At 39.4% G+C, this 20,803-nt stretch overlaps 1 protein-coding gene across 1 annotated transcript; it reads left to right on the forward strand.

Moving 5' to 3' along the window:
• The first annotated feature begins 874 nt into the window (after positions 1–874).
• Positions 875–19,054, forward strand: LOC134864863 (voltage-dependent calcium channel gamma-5 subunit). The gene is made up of 6 exons (XM_063884162.1): positions 875–1,055; positions 9,776–10,015; positions 12,782–12,868; positions 15,284–15,424; positions 15,542–15,687; positions 16,574–19,054. Exons 2-6 carry the CDS (start codon positions 9,820–9,822, stop codon positions 16,835–16,837), a joined length of 834 nt encoding a protein of 277 aa, XP_063740232.1. The 5' UTR covers positions 875–1,055; positions 9,776–9,819; the 3' UTR covers positions 16,838–19,054.
• Positions 19,055–20,803: the final 1,749 nt, after the last annotated feature.

Below are 20,803 nucleotides of genomic sequence, written 5' to 3' on the forward strand. Positions count from 1 at the left end.
TCAAATAAAAAGGCTTCCTGTGTAAATTATGTGAAAATGTGAACACATCAAGAATGAGCCAGATGTTAAATAATTGAATTTTATTTTGGATTGCCAAAAAGGACCAAAGCCACTGAATGATTATGTTGAAGGCTCTTTGTTATTTTTTCTCTTTCTTTTTCTTTGAAAGAACATAGCCTTTATTTTTCAAAGGCTTATTAACTCCAACTACAGTTTCTGTCTCTAAGGGGAAGCCAATTCAAAGGGGCCGAAACACATCGCAAGAATGTGAGGACAAAAAGGTTCCTTTTTAGAGTCAGTGTCAACACTCATTATCATGTGTCTTCTTACTGGAACCAGTTTTTTAAAAGCAGTTCATAGCCATTTCTGCTGAGTTAGTATAGCAATTGAAATATTGAAATAGCTGGCTGAATATTGTGATATAAGTATAAAACGTTGTAAATGAGCCTAATGCTGGCCATCACGATCTAACAGTTCTGGCTAGTAATCCACCTTCATTTTTAACATGCATTATAGTCATTGACATTTTCACATTGTACTTGCAGTAATTTAACATATTAAAATACACTTGGGGGAAAACACTTGAATTGTTGCGCTCAGTGTTGACCAATACATGAATTAAGGTTACTATGTTGTGCATTTTAGGAACGTTTGTGGGAAGTGGGAAGCCTATAAAGTGACATTTCCTGATATCAAAAGCAGATCAGTGTTGCACACCAGACTAAACCTACAACTTGAGTAAACGTGGTGCCTCTAGGGTTACATTTGGCTGAAACGGCACACTAATTCGCTGTTTGACCACAGCACATGCAAGGAGCTTCTTCTCTATGCATTTGAGGAGAGGTGGAGTGCGTAGTTTGCCGCCCACGTGCCACGCGCCACGCGGATATTGCTGTCTTGGGTAGTAGTGGTGCGCGAGCTACGTAGCCACCGGTCCCTTCCGCTTCACAGGCTTATCGCGCGCCAAACCCGAGACAACAGGGAGCAAAGAGAAACTAGAGGAGACAATATAGGAAGAGGAACTGTGCTCTCCTCAACGAGTCTTCTTCTTTAAGGTAATAAATCCTTTTATCTTTGTTTATCTAAAGATTAAACTTACAGTTGACATTTTGCCCAGAGTCAAGCTGTTGATAGGTCGCAGATAAAAATGAACGGTGCTGTTGTTGTTGTTGTTGTTGTTGTTGTTGTTGTTTGTTTTTAATGTTCTTATATTATGCTTTATGCAACTTAAAATGTACCTTGTTTCCACACTTAAATAGTGCACAGTTACAATTTCCGTGCACTCTCGGAAGCTTCTACCAACTTACATCACTCACTTTACCCACATTTCTCAGTTAGGATGAAAGTATTCGTAGTAAACACTTTAGATACAGTATGGGATATGCTATTGATATATGCATGTTTATTTTAAAGAAAGAAAAGTGATGCTGCAAGTAGCCTACTCTTTAGGATGTGAGTAAATGGAAAGAGTGGTGGTCACGATCTCGAATGAAAGAAACGTGCAGCCTACGTTTACTTTGGATATTCCAGTGCCAATAAACGGGTGTTAGGATAAGTTATCTTCCAATACATTATTTGGTAACAACACGCTCAATGTTCGTTTCACCGTTACGCGTCAGTGAGTGGTTCAGCACCGCGGAGAGCGACCTGAGCTCGAGCCAAAGATTAAAGGGCAGGCGTAGCAAACAGCTGGCTCTGATGACTTCAAACATGATGTAGCCAACAAAAGTGACTCTGGCTACACACACTGATATCACTCACCACAAACTACAATGATGTGGTCGTTTGAAATCGAACGACAAAACAACAAAAAATACACACATCTGGAATGAGTGCCATAATACAGTTTTTGCTTAATAACCATTCATTGTTGAGATTCGAAGTGTTGAAAGTTATCTAAAATTAAACAATGATAAATAAATAGCTCACAGACTTAAATCCATGCCACAGGGTGTCAGCGAAACAAACAGTCTACTGTTATATCACACATTGAGACAGAGATGGTGTGGGCTGCAGGGTATTTCTGCCATTGCAGGAGAGAAACAGCTTCTATAGCCAATGTTCACTACAAGCAGGCAACTCAAACCGTCTCTGGAGGAGAGTTGTTATTTGCTTGTTGCAGTGAGACATGTTTGTCCGTGTTATCTATCTTTATATTGTAAAACATTAGACTGTGACTCAAACGTGGAGAAATTATATGTTTGCAACATCTTTTTGCAAAAGTATTTAGTTTAACTCCAAGAAGGTGCACCTATAAAGACCAGTGACCTATGTAAACCTTGCTCTTTTGGTTTTTGCATTTCACTGACGTTACAGGCATGGTTCATCATTATGCAGACTCTCAACCATGTTGTCAAAATGGCTGTGCTGTCTTAAAGCATTTTGTTTTTTGGTTGTAATCTTTGGTGTGCAAGTCTATGTGTAGCTGTACATTCGAGTCATGGGTAGGATTTCAAATATTTAATGTTCCACAGAAGTGTGTGATAAAGGGCTGTACAGTGCCCATCATTCATTTAATTCATGCGGTTTTGTTCCAGTTTTCCTCCAATGTCCAATGTTGTGTGTTGTTAGCTCAGCAGAGCCACCATAGGTCATCAGTAATGAAGGGTGAAACACATTCTACATTGAACACATTAAGAAAACATGTTTAACATTACATAATATTAAACATGTTTATATATAAGATGTAATGAGAGAATGTATCAAGATGTATCAGTGATTGCTCTTTAATTTTAAATTCTTAACCCATTTGTAACTGATTATTAATTATTATTAACTCATTATTTCTAAGATGTATATGAAGCAGGCCAAACAGTTACTGGTTTCAGTTATCACTTCGGCACCATGGAACATGCTCATAGTGATATGCTCAAGAAGTAAACAGTGCTCTCCAGTGATTACAGCTGAGAGAGGTTCTCAGTTTTCAAACATTTTTAAATGTCAGAGGTGACAATGATCCACTTTTTAGTTTTAATTTAGATTGGTTATAAATAATACTGTGACTGCACTCTGCTCTGATGATGGTATTCTGGAAGTCCTAAAGAAATTGTACACAGTTCTCTCTGGGTGACGACTAATGATGAAGCTGTACAGCACTGTACAGTATAGCACATACTCATATTTACAACATGTATGTCACATGTTTAAACAACTCTCTTTACCCGTCTTTATTCGGAGTGTGTGTGTTGGAGTGTCTGTGTCTGAGTGTAAGTGTATAGTTTTTCTATAAACTCTTCCATTATGTCTTTGTGCCTCTATGTCTTTCTCTTGACCTCTTCTGTATCCCCACCACAGCATGTAAAATGCTCTAGCAAAAAGGAAGCTGAGTTTTGGGACTCGCTCATCAGTCCGTTCATGCTTGTCTAATTCGGAGGCTTTTCTGTATAGTGTTGCCTGGCGACAGGGCCCAGTCAAGCTCTTATAAATAGAAGACTTGTTCTCAAAACAAACACAGGAAAATAGATGTTAGTTTTATGGGTCACTATTTGTTGTGCCAAACTCAAAAGACTGTCGACCAAAGAGATCATTTCTTTGCCATTCACTAGTATTTCATCACATTAAATAGACCGGTTTGGCATCTTTAATACAGACATGTCTATGAGGAATGAAGCAATTTAGGATAATTGTCCCCAAGTGTATAAATATTAGATGTATTGCTGTGAAGAAATGTCAATCAGTCTTTTTACAGTATCCCATATTTTATCCTTACTCTTCATATCATCAAAAGACTTTAAAATGCATCTGACTGACAAGCTGTTTGTACACGTTCTGACCATGACACATCATACAGGAATACGCAGACAGATCAGAGCCTCCAATCATTTGCTAAGGGACACAAGGGAACTGCTTTCGGAACATAATGAAAGGCTTGGGCTATATCCGGAGCTGCCCCGTCAAATTAAGATGATCTAGCTTTAAAGATGTAGTGCGTTTTGACGCAGTCTGCTCCTGAGTCCTGAGGGCCGGGAACAAAACACGTTCTACATTGAGGTCATAGGACAACTGTTTATATTCAAATGCAACATCTAACAGCAGGGATTGCACTGTGGAGAAGAGGTGAGAACATGACACAAAAATATCCTACGTCATTCTCTGTCTTGACAGCTTACACCAACGCCACCTCTCTCTGCTGTTTGCCAGATGATGCGTTGTAATCTGGCCCGCAGCACACATTTCTTATCCAAATATTTTGTAGGCTTGCAGGAGGGTTAGGGAGTCCAAACCATGAGGCAGTTTAGAAATCATTCTAGCTTGTTGGATTCTTGGAGGCTAGCACAGGTCAAACTTAATAGCTGTTAAATGAGAGCCAAAAATTTAAAAATCTCCTCTGGCAGTTGTTTCTTACTCACACCAATCAAAACAGCATTGGCTTTGGTTAAGATTGGGAGATTGATGAGGAGCCCAGCATTAATCGCTAATTTGTCAATAAATAGTTTACCATACTCTTCCTATTGTAGGAACAATGTATGACATTTAATTTCTGAGCCATTTTTGGCAAATATTACCCTTAACCACTTAAATGTTCAAAGGTTTTCCTTTCTCAAACATAAACTTTAAAATGTATTAAGTTCTGACAAAAGTAAACGTAATATTGATGTAAAAATTGCTGTGTTTGTTCAGTAATAATAATAATAATAATAATGGATTCAATTCATATAGCGCCTTTCAAGGGAGCCACGGCCGCTTTCCATGTTGTGACGACAGACAGAAAACAAATAAGACAAACTAAAAGTAGGGCAAATAAAAAAGTAGAAAAAATAATAAATGAAAATAAAATAAATAGCAGTGGTAGTAGAAGCAGGGGGGACTAAGATGGCCTAGGGGTCGAAGGCTATGGTGAAGAAATTGGTTTTTAATGAGGATTTGAAGAGGTCCAGGGAGGCAGCATTGCGGATCTCTGCATGAAGAGCGCTCCAGAGGGTGGGGGCCGCAACACTGAACGCCCTGTCACCGATAGGCGAGTGCAGGGAATAAAGAGCAGGTCCGTGTCCGAGGACAGCAGACTCCGAGAAGGGGTGTAGGGATAGAGGAGGTCCGATAAGTACTGCGGGGCGAGGCCATGGAGACTTGTAGGTGAGGAGGAGTGTTTTGTACGCGATCTGTGACTTGATTGGGAGCCAGTAAAGGTGGATGAGGGTGGGGGTGATTCGCTGCCATGGCTTGGTGCGGGTGAGAACCCTAGCGGCAGAGTTCTGGACATACTGGAGCCTCTCCAGGGCTTTACACACTCATTAAGTATGTCGTATCGGCATGGTAGCATTTGATATAGAAAAGATAGAAAGGTCTAAGAGATGTGCACTGTAGATGTATTGTGTTTTCTTTTTTTCACATTTGCTAAAACTATACAACCATGTTGCTGCTGTTTAATGGTAAGGGTGGCCGCCAGCTGTGTCGGGGGGCTTGATGACAAATCTCCTCGGTAAGGCATTGGACAGCTATTGTTCTCAAAGCTCCTGCAGCCAGCCCTAGCGACATCAACCAGCAGCAACTATCTTCCACAGTGTTAGTTGCCTGTGAGCCACAGAGGGACGGCACTCTTAGAGCCACAGAAGCTGGGTCAACAAGCACGCCAAAAGAGATGCCTTCTCTGACTGACACTAACAAACCCTTCTTGTTCTTCTAATTGGTCTTCTGCTTCTTCTTCTTTTTCTTCTTCTTCTTCTACTGCTTTTTCGTATATCATAAAATCTGTTAAAATCTTGTCGACAACATTTTCCTAAATACCATGTATAACTTGCAAAGCCATGTTCCTGCTCTGCCTACTGTTGACCAATAATCTACCCTGGAGGTCTGTACGTTATGTTTCAATATGCTAGTCCAACCTTTGAAAAGGATAGAGACATCTGTGTTACTATTTGAGTGGTCATTAGGTTTTATGTAGTACTTTGAAATTGTGATGTCAGTGGACTGTTTAAATGAAGGTTTTGAGAAGGTAATGTGCATGTTAACCAAGAAGACAGAAGAGCAATGTCAAACTTTTGGTGATGACGTGGCCTTTACTCCCACTTACATTTGGATATTTAAGGTGTTCTATAAAGATACATTTCTAATTTATATTTGATTAATTTAGTTTTCGCAAGAGAAAGACATTTTAGGTGACACTAACAAAGCTTCTGCATATTTAATCATGCTTAGAGAGGACTCTGGTCACAAAGGAGAGCTGATGTTTATGCAGCAGAGAGGATGGTTTGTCCCTTTGCAGGCAGGGAGGAACTACAAAGCTTTGTGTTGGCCGCAGTGGCTTTGAACATCTATAATAAAAAGAAGACCTTTCTTTTCTCAACCGCGATCAGTCACCATTTATAATCCTTTAGAGACCAGAAGAATTATTGCTGTCCATAAAGGATTGAATATGTTTGTGCGTGTGTGTGTGTGTGTGTGTGTGTGTGTGTGTGTGTGTGTGTGTGTGTGTGTGTGTGTGTGTGTGTGTGTGTGTGTGTGTGTGTGTGTGTGTGTGTGTGTGTGTGTGTGTGTGTGTGTGTGTGTGTGTGTGTGTGTGTGTGTGTGTGTGTCTGTGTCTGTGTCTGTGTCTGTGTCTGTGTCTGTGTCTGTGTGTGTGTGTGTGTGTGTGTGTGTGTGTGTGTGCGCGTGTGTGTGTGCGTGCGTGTGTGTGTGTGTGTGTGTGTGTGTTTAGTCTGATGGGTATGGGTCTCTTGCTGGTTTTGTGTCTGACTCCAAAGAATTTGAGAACTATTTTTATTCCACTTCTCACTGTCATTGATATCAATGATTGCTCCCTATAAATAAAGTCATATTTTGGGAAGAATTAGATGAACTCTTCACTACAAATGTTTTAAGAAATTAAAGAAAGAAGTTCTCATTTATATAAATAACACATTGGTTGGCAGTATAATGTAGCGTTAGCTGGATAGATAGCCACAGTGACACCGTTTGGTTGTGAATTTCAATGTTGGCTTCTTTTTCTCTCTGTGTTGTTTATTGATGAGGCTAATTGTTGGTGTTACCCACTATACTTTCATTGACCCTTTAAGTGCCATGGACAAACCAAATTGACGTGTCAGCAGCTACTACATGGTGCTTCCACAAGGTGTCCTGGCTAGCTATAACATTCACACACCCTGCCCCCTGCTGTTGTCTCGTTGTTCTAACTGCTCCTTGGTTATGTTTGAATATCACTCCAAATGCAGAAAGTGCCTCTCACTCTTTTCTGTCCTTAGTTAACTTGTAGTTATGCTAAGCTAAGCCACCCAGCTGACAGTAAATCAGCACTGCCTGTAACTACTTCAAATGTCATCGAAAAGCTTTAATTGTGAAAACAGCAACACTGTCAACCATGTAAATAGTGTTGAAACCTTTTGTCAACTAGTGCTGTTTTATTTATCTGAGTTTGTCTGTTCGGAAATATGTCACAGAATGTCACAGCACCATTCTCACCATGACTGTACATATGCTGTAAGAGCCATGACACAGTTAATGTATATGCACTAGTTTATATTTTAGTAATTGTTTGTATTATTATTATAAGATATTATTGTGTGTGTGTGTGTGTGTGTGTGTGTGTGTGTGTGTGTGTGTGTGTGTGTGTGTGTGTGTGTGTGTGTGTGTGTGTGTGTGTGTGTGTGTGTGTGTGTGTGTGTGTGTGTGTGTGTGTGTGTGTGTGTGTGATCGCAATGGGTTGGTTTGTTTGGGTCACATTGATATGGGCAGCACTAGAGAGGGTGACGACAGGGTCTTTGTATTTTTTGTTGACTGCAAACTTCACGATTACTTTCATTAAATCACATTATTATTCACCTCATTTTGATCTCAGCAAGTCATTTTCTTTGATAGCGTGTCAGACAATTGCGACCAGGCCCGGCCTCAGCCTCTCAGCGACTTCTTTTGTCATTAGTGTTACATAAATTTGAAAAATACATCCATTGAACAATACAAGTTATTGTAGTTGATTGAAAGGTTCCAGCCGGCTAAGCTCCTTTTCTTTGTCTTTCAGTAATCATAGCCCATAGTTACAGTCACTACTTCAATGACTGCTATGTGTACTGTACGACTAGAAAAACCTTTCTGTGCATTGACAGATAAAGGTAAATGAAAGTAAAGCGTGCATCGTGTCCTAAAACTGTAGCTTGATGCTAAATGACTTAAAATAGAGCCTTGCATTTTAAATGAATGGCCGCTGATTGCAAAATGACCCAGAACAGCCGAGTTCATTGATAGTCTTTTCTTATTAATGGGGGTCCTTTGTGCTTTACAGAAGTGTGATTGCTTATACTGTACATGCATCTCAAATACACTTATTTATAGCTACGAAAGGTGATGATTAGAAGATAAGTTATTTTTTACCCTAAATATAGTTTGAAAAGTTAATATAGAAAACTCATATGCTCTATTGGCTGTTTGACTTTCTTTTTATCAGTCATGTTCTCATTTAAGGCTGCTCACATTTCTTAGAATCATCACATTGAAAGCTGAAAGAGGCCAAATGTGTGTGTGTGTGTGTGTGTGTGTGTGTGTGTGTGTGTGTGTGTGTGTGTGTGTGTGTGTGTGTGTGTGTGTGTGTGTGTGTGTGTGTGTGTGTGTGTGTGTGTGTGTGTGTGTGCCCATACACACATACACAATTAAGATAAGATAACTAAAATATATGTAAAGCAAGATGTGTGGACATATGCTCTTCTCTATCGAGGCTTTACCAGACACTGATGCAACGACAGAACATTGCAATGTATCTTATGAAAACCTCAAAATCCTTCTTAATATTTGCTCCACCTTTTAGTATTCATTGGTTGCTCAATATGGCAACCCACTGAGAACTCATTATGCAAAATCAATTATTTTCTACACACATCCATATGCCAAGCTCCAAAGCACTCCAGCTTCCGGCATATGTGGGCATCAGCTATGATACCAATAACAGATTCATGGCTTTGTGTGATGAGCGCACACGATTATACACATACTGCACACCATCTGCAATGCTGCTTTTGCATCACTAGATGTAACAGAGCAGAAGGGGGCATAGGACATGCTAGGAGTGTTGCAGAAAGTGCAGGGAAAGCAGTAGTCTGAGGGTTATCATTGAAGTGAGTTGCAGTTTTTTGGACTGCAGGCAGCATGACGGCAGTCAAATGAAAACCTTAACATAATGATTTTTCAAACATGCCTCACCGAGCCTTAGGCCCTATGTGGCTATTCAAATTCAAATGAGATATCTGGAGGAGAGGGGATCTTTTGCAAATCTCATTCTCATATGGGGGAAAGACAGCCCTTTTTTAAGACTATCTTTTGTCATATTCCCCAATTATTACGTTCTATTCATTTCCATCTCGTCTCTGTGTCAGCTGTGGGAGATCTCCATTATAAACTTGATGAAACTGCCCTACCATCCAGCAACCAACAGACACATCAACACAGTCCTGTTTTATTTTGAAAGTCCATTTTCTCTGCCCTAATTCACCTTTGCCTTATCGTCTCCATTATTTTCCTTGTGTTTAGTCTCTGTACTCCCCTTGACATTTGCCAGTTTGTTTTGTCGTTATGTAGTTGCTGGATGGAGTTGTGTCTAACCCTTTAATTGTTTTTAAGCTATTAGATGACAGTTTTTTAAAGAAAAGTGTGACAATGTTGAATGAATTTCTCTCTTATTCTTTAAGCGTTGACAGGGTAAACCTTCCTCAACAAAAAAAAAAAAGTTTATTTTTTGAAAATGTCCTTTGAGAATTTACTCCAGTTTCCTATGCTCCTCCATCAGGACCAGTTAGGAAATTTGCTCACATAACGTAAAATGGTGAAAATATTCTTCCTTCTCTTCCTTTCCCAGATTCACTTTCTGCCGGTGGCGCCCCCTGCTGTTGAGGCTGTGGTATGAGCCTATTTGGCAGGAAGGCGCTGACTTTGCTGAGCAGCGTGTTCGCTGTTTGCGCCCTCGGCCTGCTGGGGATCGCTGTAAGCACCGACTACTGGCTGTACCTGGAGGAGGGCGTCATCTTGCCCCTCAACCAGAGCACCGAAGTACGCATGTCCCTCCACTCGGGCCTCTGGAGGGTTTGCTTCTTGGCTGGTGAGTTAGAATGAAGCCTGAAACATATATTTAGGTTTAAGACAATTTATAAACTACATGTATTTATTGTGAGTCAGTCTTTGCTATGAAACAAAGCTTAATTACTGACTGTTTGGTGATTAACTAGCTTAAAAATCATTATAATAAAAACACCATGCCAAATCCTAATGTCATCTTTTAAGTGTTTATACTCTTAATACAAATGAATAGAAATACACTGAGTGTAAGTGTAGATAAGATTAACAAGATATGCACCACACAATTTTTTCTTGAATCTGGGCCTCAATGCCTATTTTCCAGTATAACTTGTATTGTACATGCACATTAACCTTCATGTATTCCCTGTGTTTAAATGGCTGCAAAAATAGAAGCCTTTGCTTTTGAACAACTGAGCATGACATTATATGCTATCTTTGTCTAAACCTCTGTTCATGGATAGTGCCACGTTTACTTTCGGGTGTGTCCTTGTCAAGGGTCAGAGGTATTTTTATTCCTGTTGAAAGACTGGCATAGCTAAAGGTCTTTCTGAGTGACTTACCCAGTGGCTGAATTTTATTCTTGACTTAGATATCAAGATGAAAAAAAGTATTGCATAGAAAAAAGAAAAGCTAACGCACATTGCATGCTTTCCCACTTTTTAACCTTTTTTTCAAAACAGTTATTCCTAGCTCCATCAAGAGGAAGGCATGCTAGGTCTGATTACAGAAAGAATGCGTATCTTTTTATTTCTCTATTTGATATTATTTTCTTAGACACACCCCTCCCTACAAGTGTAAACAAGGGTTTGGCCCTCTGATAATGGCAACAGTTAACCCTATCAAAATGCTGTCCTACTCTGATTGGATGTTTACTGTAGGTAGACAGAGGTAGGTACAGTGTGTGGTTTGCTCTCATTAATTAAATGCAATCATGTTTCTCTGTGGGCATTTTAAAAGTAAACAAAAAGGTAATACAAATATTTTGTTATGAAAAATCCCTATTTGTTCATTTATCCTGTGATCCTTTTCAATTTAGTGCTTATTTATTCCATTAACCCCTGTTCCACAACTGCCCTGTTCCACGATCAATCAGTCAGTCATGCTATAATGCAGGCACTCCAGTTGTGATTAGACACCAGATGTTTTCCCCACAGCGTGCCATCGCTACAATAGAAATGGAATGATGGTCAATTGTTTGTTTTAGCGGCCATTGAGTGACCTTACTGCCCACTTAACGGTTCGGAGTTGACCCAGAAACTACTGCATGTGCATTTCATTCCAGGATGAGTTCACGTAGAGGAGTGTTATATATAAAGTGTTACGTATATACCATGTTCAATACAGGGCACTGGACCATATGGGGATGTGGACTGCAAGGCTTGTAGCAGGATGAGTTGTGGGGGAAGCCATAGCATGAAGTAAACACATTGAATTCAGCTTTCGGCAAGTGAGAAAACAAAACTTTGGTGATCCATGTTTGTTCTGATCTAAATAATTGTTATCTGTGTTTTTAAACATGAATTGTTTCTTTTTTTAGGCAAAAAAAAAAAGATCCTGGTTAAGAGCAATATTTTATGTTGAATATATTTTTGGCCTGAACTCAACCAACAGCTTAGAACAAAATAGTTCATTACGCAGCGTCAACACACATGCATTAGTACCTTTTTAGATATGCTGAGACACAATATATCACAAAATCCAACACTTCAAAGGGTGTGTGGTAAATGAGGGGTTTAGAAAGTCATACAGCTCTAGAAAAAATTAAGAAACAACACTCCAAATGTTTCTTAAATCTTTATCTCTGCATGTATGGCAGCCATTCCAGTGACTGTTGAATTTCAACACATATAACAATTGTCAGTAGTTTATAGAATACAATAATAAAAAAATAACTCAAAAACGTACCTATAAATAACAAACCAGAGAAACTGATCACGTTGAAGTGGTCTCTTGATTTTTTTCCTGGGCTGTATGTTGAAAGAGTGTTTTGAACTGCAACTTGCGTTAAAGTTGTTTAGTAGTGGAATTTTAAAGCTTCACAGAGGAATCCTCAAAATACATACAACAATTTCTGATGTAGTGTAATATTTTTTTGCCAGATTATGTATTATCTGTACTGCAGTCGCTTTACCGCACCGTTGTGACGAAAAGAGAGCCTCACCTATGGTCATGAAGGATGGGTCATGACTGAAAGAACGAGATCGCAGATACAAGCGGCCGAAATGGGATTTCTTCGCAGGGTGGCTGGCATCTCCCTTAGGGATAAGGTGAGAAGTTCAGTCATCCGGGAGGGACTCGGAGTAGAATCGCTGCTCCTTCGCGTTGAAAGGAGCCATTTGAGGTGGTTCGGGCACCTAGTGAGGATGCCACCTGGGCGCCTCCCTAGGGAGGTGTTCCAGGCACGTCCAACTGGGAAGAGACCGAGGGGTAGACCTAGGACCAGGTGGAGGGATTATATCTCTTCACTGGCCTGGGAGCGCCTTGGAATCCCCCAGTCAGAGCTGGTTGATGTGGCCAGGGAAAGAGAAGTTTGGGGCTCTCTGCTGGAGCTGTTACCTCCGCGACCCTGACGGATAAGCGGGAGAAGATGGATGGATGGATGGATGTATTATCAGCTTGCAAGCTTTACAGGATGTCTGTGTATTCTGCTTGCATTCTGTACATGCTTCTGTGTATGACTTCTCTCTGTCACAGTGGACTAATTCACAGTTTGATCTGAACCCTGATTCCTCTCAAGATTTCTGTGACATTTTATTAAATATATTCCTTTCCATTTCCTTTGCTTCAGGTGAGGAGAAAGGCCGGTGTTTTACTATAGAGTATGTGATGCCCACTAACCTCCAGATAACCTCTGATTCAACGATCAGTGTCCTGAGTAAGTACATGTTCGGACTCCATCATATTTGGAATGCTTCAGTTTAGTGAATCTTTAATGTTTAGTTTGAAGTATGTGGCTTTGAATAAAAGAAGCAATTGGTGGTTCTAGTAGTAGATTTAACAAATAGGTGTTAAATGTACCTTACCTCAGCTTCCAGTTGGCTGCTAGGGCCCTTCAATCAACCCTATACTGTCAAGCTACATTAGTGGTTCTTACAATCAGGCCCCCCTTGGGTGATGGAAATGTTTTAGAGCCCCCCCGAACCCGGTTCCGACCGAGATTGGAAGGATTAATTGTATGTAGTTGTATAAACATTACATTTTCTCTGCTAATAATAACAACACACAAAGATCCAAGTATAATTGTGTATGTTATTATGGAAAGAACACAAACAACGGTGAAATTAATGGCATTTTTATTTGTTTGGTTTTTTTTTGGTTTTTTTAGGGAAAAACTAAACAAATTGGAAACAGAATTAAAATTGCTTTATTTAATATATATTGTGGATTCTGGGCTTCTAGCACACATATCATACCTGCAGTAAGTAACTAAGTACATTTAATAAATAACTGTACTTAAGTACACATTTGAGATACTTGTGCTTGAGTATTTCAGGTTTTGCTACTTTGTACTTCTACCCCACTACAATTCAGAGGTAAATGGTGTACTTTTACTCCACTACATGTATTTAATACCTTTAGTTACTTTACAGATTTGGATTAATGATGTGAAATATAATCAACCCTTAAATCAGACTTTAGTTCTTCTCCCACTTTACACGTCGGTTAATTGGGGAAACTGAGCTTGGATTTATGGCAGAAAGCTGTGCATTTCTCCGTCTGAATTGGATGCCTTTTGCCAGCTGTTTGGAGAGATTGCTCCTGTTTACGCGAAAAATACTTATGTCAAAAGAGCATTGTCCACATCGAGCCTTGTAAAATGTACGTTTTGAACACTCCGTGCTCCCTGTCCCCTGCAGATCTATGTGCACGGGGCTGCACGTGTCTGTGAGGGAGCAGCCCCGCCCCCGCACACACGAGAGAGAGGTCTCTCTTGTGAAGAGAACGGAAATAATGATATTGCAAGTTGGAAACGTATTTGGTTCAATAAAATGTGCAAAATAACTTTAATGTAGCAATAAGAAATAAGAAATATGTTTGTATTATCATAACAAAGCGCAAACAATGTTTGTTTACAACTTCCTCCCAAGCTTCACGCGCCCCCCAGTTTGAGAACCACTGAGCTACAGTAAAGCAGGAAGGAACAGCTGTTACACTGTTGGTTAATATAACACTCGGAAAATGATCAAAACTTTAGCTTAATTTTGGTGTTGACTTGACTGTCTCTTGTTTGACAGGAATTATTAGATGCAGTATTGTCAGTTCTCTGATTTTGATGTGCCAAGTCTAAAGTCAAAACGTATGACTTGACCTGTGTACAAGTCAGCTGTCTGTATGACCTGTTGGGTGTTCTTTTCCCCATAATGACCGCCTCGCTACACATTATCCCGCTTATTACACGGCCAGATACTAAACAAACTAACGACACGACTCCCAATATTAATTATTTATTGACTCAAAAACGGTATTTCTTCTGCTAAGAAAAAATAACTTCCACAGCGTACCAGCGGCTGGAACTGCGACAACAACAACTTTTATGGCAGCACTGATCAAAGTTTTGTGTAACTGTTCAAGTCTGTTCACAGTTTCTGATCCACTACAAGTTAAACCCTGCAGAGCCAATGCCGTGTTCCTGTTAGTGTTTACTTCCTATCTGTCTTCTTCTGGTGATTATCTGGTGTACAGTGCTCCATATTTTAACCTCTTTTCCTTTCTCTTTCTTGATCCTCCTTAACAACGGTGAATAAATCCTTGACAGCGGTCTGTACTACTGGATTAACAACGTGTCACATGTTTGGAATTGACCAATCAGAATCGAGTATTCAACTAAACCATGTAAAAGTAAGGGGAAATGTGCAACAAGGTGGTCATTATGGGGAGAAGAACACTCGACGGGTTGATCAGAGGGACCTACGCAAAGAAATAAAGATTGTTAAAAGTTAGTTAGTGGCACATTAAAGAACGTTTTTCATTAATGTTATGGCCCTAACATCTGGTCCACTTAACAGGAGGAGAAACATGTTGTGTAATGGAGAACACAATGGGGGTCCAGAAAGCAGCATTGCAGACTGACTTTTCCTCTGGGAGGTGCTGTTCCATTTACTCACAATAGGGAGGTCCACCTTCATGTTGATATGATTACGCAATCATGTCCTAAACCCATGAGATACTGAGAACAACCTCAGAAGTGAAACATTCTAAAGGAAAACTTAAATTCAGAGTTTCACAAAGCCCGTTGAGGGATCAAAGTCCCATGGAAGCAATAATGACAGTTTTCCTTTTCTAATTCTAGAGATGATCCGATCGTCCACACCCTTTCCTCTGGTCAGCCTCTTCTTCATGTTCATCGGTTTTGTACTCAGCAACATCGGCCACATCCGACCCCATCACACCATCCTGGCCTTTGTTTCTGGAATCTTCTTCATCCTGTCAGGTATTTGATTAGGTTGTTTTCAATACTCTATGGCAACATGCCTGTTTTGAATCACCGCCCTCCCTTTTATCCACAGTCATCAGAGTTTCTCTATGTTTGTTTCTTTGTCTGCCTCAGGTCTCTCTCTGGTGGTCGGTCTGGTATTGTACATCTCCAATATTAATGATGAGATGTTGAACAGAACCAAAACAAATGAAGCCTATTTCAGCTACAAGTACGGCTGGTCATTTGCCTTTGCTGCCATCTCCTTCCTGCTCACTGAGGTAACTTACCTGCTTCCAGGTTTCATCGAAACCACTTCTCCAAAATGTTTCATAACTAACCAAAGCCTTGCTCATGGGTTTGTTTTTGCTTGAAACCAAGATGGATACAACATTGAGACAGATCTTTTCAATCTAGGGTACAGACATGTATTTAACCTTTAGTATGTTGATGGTTTTTTATATGATAATATTAACATTTTCATAACTATGTTAATATCCTATTAATGTGGCTTTTGCTTGTTTACATCTCTTATTTGTTGTTGCATTGTCCTTCATTATCTAAAGATAGTGTGTGAGAGATGCCAACCTTCATTTTTCACAAAAGGGACATAACAAACATGCATCACATTAGGTGTTTTACATTTTAGTCACATTTTGCTAAATCTCTTTGTTCAGACATGGACAGCTGTATGCATTGGGTTTTGAGAAACAGTCTTCTTCTGATAATGTTTTGAAAAGCTATTATTCATATGTTTATTACGTTTCTTTTGTGGATCATTTGTTCTGGCTTTTAACCAAAAGGTGAAGTTCTGAAAGTTGCTTTTGATGGCTAAATTATTGCCAAAAATGTGTTGTTGATGACAGTATAAATGAACAGGTATAAAGCAAAGGCTACAAAATAAAACAATCCACACAGCACCAATTCATCTTATCCATTATTCAATAAGTGGATTTATGAGGTTAACTTTTGCTGATAGTTAAAGGGGAAAATCATTAATCATTATCTATTTCTATAATCTGCAATTATTTATTTTATGCAATTCATTAAAATGACTATTTTCTGTGCTGGAAAGTGACCTGAATTCCACAGGTGTTATGGAAAACAAAGTGTTTTGGAGAGTAAAGTAAACTTTGTTTCTCTTTGCCTCCCATTCCCATCCCCCAGGCTGCAGGTGTCATGTCAGTGTACCTGTTCATGAAGCGCTACACAGCAGAGGAAATGTACCGGCCTCATCAGGGCTTCTACCGGCCTCGCCTCAGCAACTGCTCCGATTACTCCGGCCAGTTCCTCCATCCAGACGCCTGGGCCGGTCGTGGTCGCAGTGCCTCCTCCATCTCCTCCGAGGCCTCGCTCCAGATGAACGCCGCCAACTACCCTGCTCTCCTCAAGTGTCCAGAGTATGAACAAGTGTCCTCCTCACCTTGCTGAGGCAGACCATGAGTCAGCACCGCAGAGGTCATTTATATCGATCCCGATATTGGAGTAAAGTGGTGCAATGATTTGATATTATCTTTAATCGCACCCCTCTTCTCTCTACCCTCCTTACTGCCGATTTCTTTGTTTACACTTTTTGCTTCTGTGGGGAGCAAAACCTAAGGTGAGGGTTAGCTGGTTCCCTTTACTCTCAGCTCAGTGTTGTCTCATAGGGAGCTGTTAGAGAATCAGAAGGGAAAGGGTTTGACCAGGTTGTACTTTTTTTCTGCCTTTTTCTCTAGTTGTTAGTGGTAGAAACTAGTAACCTGCTAAAGCATAGGTAGGAAGAAGTCATCTCAAAGCAGTAACTTGAGTAGCAGCAGGCACCTCCCTATTTGCGTGTGTAGTACGGCCACAATCCTGATAGCTTTTGGGCTGAAGTACACGCTGAACTGGATAGGCAATGCTGTGCAATGGAATCAGAGTGCAGGTTTTTCTAAACCAAATGCAATTCCTTTCAGCCGTAAAAGCAGAAACTAGTTCAGAACACCCAGGTAAAGGAAGAACCTGCTTCAAATATGTAATCATATAAGGTGGTTTGAGACACGTTTCCTGAGATAGTAGCACACATTTTGCAGACTTTAGATTTATAAGATAATGTTTGTCCCCAGCTGTTGTAGTGTGCACAAGGAAGTTTCACACACATCCCCAGTGCTGGGAAATAGCTTTTTTAATATTATACTGTTGGTGTTTTCAGACACATGAAACTGTTTCAGGCATGTCCATGTAAAGTCCTGTGCTAGAACTCAGATTAGGCTAATGAAACACATTATGAATGTGAATTTCAACTGTGATCTTTTTTTTAACTAGTTATTTTAAAAGATTGAAGGGTTGTATGATATCTTAGCAACTTGCTGATCACACTGGCTTTCAAACAGAAGAACCTATATTCCTCCTGTAGGTCCTGCCAGTGCTTATGTAGCCACAGGTGTTTTTCTTCACACTGAAACTGAAGGATGGAAGACTGCTTTTTGGTTTTTACATTTATACATGGTTGAATTATGTGAAATGCTTCATTAGGAAGCTTCATTTCTTTCAGCAGTTAAGTATAATGAAGGTTTGTATTATAGGCTGCTAGTCCAGGCATAAACGATATTGTTTTGAAGGCATTCATCTGAATATAATAAAGGTTATATAGATGGTAATGTTTTATTGTTTATTCTTGTAGTTAAAACAAATGCTTTAATTGCATAACACAATATCAAACAATACAGATATAAATAAACCTTTATTCTCAGAGAACCTACAGTATGTTTCCTCTTTTAATGATGTTCTGTTTAGTGGTGCAATTGAAGACAAAGTGTATCCAACCACAATTCATAAACAGGGACACTAGTTGTACATTGCCAATACTGTTCGTGTTGAACTTAAAATCATGACGTTTTTATGCTTTGATTATAAGAGAAGGTCAAAGGGGGGAAGATGGAGTTTCTGTGGAGATGGAGAATGTAAGTGAGTCTGGGTTTTTTCCGGTCTGGAGCCATTGTGAATGTAAGATATGAAACTGCTTACTCATATACTTTAAAATACATCTCCTATACATTAAACCGAGTTATAGATTTTTATTTTTCTAATCGCCCCCCTTTTGACAGAGTATTCTCTGTTCCGTGACAAAAATATACAACTATCGCCACTGTGCAGAGGAAGAAGTGTTTGCCAGGTTAAGTGGTTTATTTAGTATTGAATATAACCGTTTATGCAGCATTAAGTGTGAGTAAACAAATGACAAAGCATCTTATCTTGTGCCATAACTTCTCATATATTATATCATATGTAATTGTCAGTATTTGTTGTTGCATGGTGTGAACTCCACATATTAATGGCATGCAACATTTAACATGACACTTGACAAAAAAACTGTGCCAAGCCATTCCCACACATTTTGGTTTTATTTATTTTTAACACTGTAACTGGAACATTTTCAGTGTGTATATATATATTAATTTTGTATATCAAGAAGGACCTCTAAAATGACAGGTTTGTTGTTGGGTAGATTCATCTGCATTATATCTGACAGCGGCTTGGCCGTCACAATGAGAGTTTTGGCATACGGTTCTACACACAGCAAAAGCATTCAGACTGTCATTGCCAGATATGAAATGTAAATATCTGTATTTTTCAAGATGAGTGTTATTCATGTGAAAGTGCACCATGTATTCAACAAAATAAAGGTTTAATGGGATTTGATAAACTAGGTTGGCCTTGTATCCATTTTCATTTCCTGTATCTGCATTATAATAGAACACATACACATTTAAAAATGAGTGTAAAAGTGCTAGAGGTTCAGAAGGTGAGTTTGTAGGACACTTCAACATTAAATCCTATGCAATAATATTAAAACATATATTAAGCTGAGTTTACTTTTGGTTCCTCTTTGCAAAACTAATATAAATAAGATGTGATAATATAAGATTTAAAAATGTATTCAATTGCGCCCAATGTATTGGGTTTTAAATACCTTGTCAGTTCATTAAGAATGTTAATGACTAGGGTATGCATTCTCAAATTTCCCATGTTAACATGCTATACCCACATGTGCTTATTTTAGAAAAGAAGCTTAGCCACAGAGGCTTGAGCGGTTCAAAAGTGAGCAGTAAAAGGGCACGGATTGTGCTGTGATTGGGAAAGTAAACAGATCTGAAAGAGAGGATGCTTAACCTTCCAGTTGCTATTGGGAATATAAAAACATTGTTTTGGTCAATTACTGTGTTACACTGACAACTGATTTTTATCTACAACTTGATTTGTAGCACAATGTCCCCCTCTGTTGGGTCTGGAGGGAATTCATATGAATTAGAAAATATAGATGTGTAGTTATATCCTCAAGTTATGAACTATTAGTATTGTTGTTGGAGGTTACAGAAATCGTTTAAAAATATGACAAACCTGGCTGTATCTGATTTACATTTAATTTCCACATAGAATTATTGTTGTTAGCTGTACTTTCCTGGAAGAGCTACTTATTGTATTTTGAAATTGGCCTTCTGTGTCTGTCTGTCCGTCTGTCCGTCTGTCCGTCCGTCTGTCTGTCTGTCTGTCTGTCTGTCTGTCTGTCTGTCTGTCTGTCTGTCTGTCTGTCTGTCTGTCTGTCTGTCTGTCTGTCTGTCTGTCTGTCTGTCTGTCTGTCTGTCTGTCTGTCTGTCTGTCTGTCTGTCTGTCTGTCTGTCTGTCTGTATGTCTGTCTGTCTGTCTGTCTGTCTGTATGTCTGTCTGTCTGTCTGTCTGTACTTTTTATTGTCTTCCTGTTAAGAATAGTTGAAACAACTATGAGTTCAAGAGAGATGAAACTGGGATGAAGATCATAGAGTGCATTTATTTTTGGGATATTGTTTTAAATCTACCTTTAGGCTGAGAGTTGAATTTGTTTTGGTCAATTTGTGTTGCTGAACATTATATGTATTGTGTCAAGTGTAATGTGTTTCAGTATCAGGTGATATTGAATTTGGAGATATGGTTAGTACTTATGAATGAAGGACCGGAAATGACAAAATGCTTTCTGGGAGCAGACGAAGGTGTCCTTTTAGGTAGACACCATTGCAGCTTGAGCAGAATGGATTTAGACTGATTTTTTTAAGGCCGTTGAAGCTGTCCAAAGGCCAGCACTAATGGAACTACCATGAGAAGCATCAGACTATTCATGTATCTCCTTAGCCTATCCACAACTATGAAAAATGAAGATTCACTTTGAATCATTCCTTATGAGTTGAGTTTACATTTGAGTCAGCAAGAGTCCTTAGAGCTGCCACTCATCCATCTTGGGTAATAAGATGTAGTGGGAGCTGTCAGCAGGTTTCAAACAGCTACTCATGTGATTTCATCTGTTGATATGATAAGCTGGTGTTCCTTCTAAAGATGATAGCATTTCCAGAGTGGTCAAAGTCCTAATCTTGTTCATAAACTGTTTTAGCTGAAACACTAGCT

This window comes from Eleginops maclovinus, chromosome 5, assembly GCF_036324505.1.
Source record: "Eleginops maclovinus isolate JMC-PN-2008 ecotype Puerto Natales chromosome 5, JC_Emac_rtc_rv5, whole genome shotgun sequence".
Lineage (NCBI taxonomy): Eukaryota > Metazoa > Chordata > Actinopteri > Perciformes > Eleginopidae > Eleginops > Eleginops maclovinus.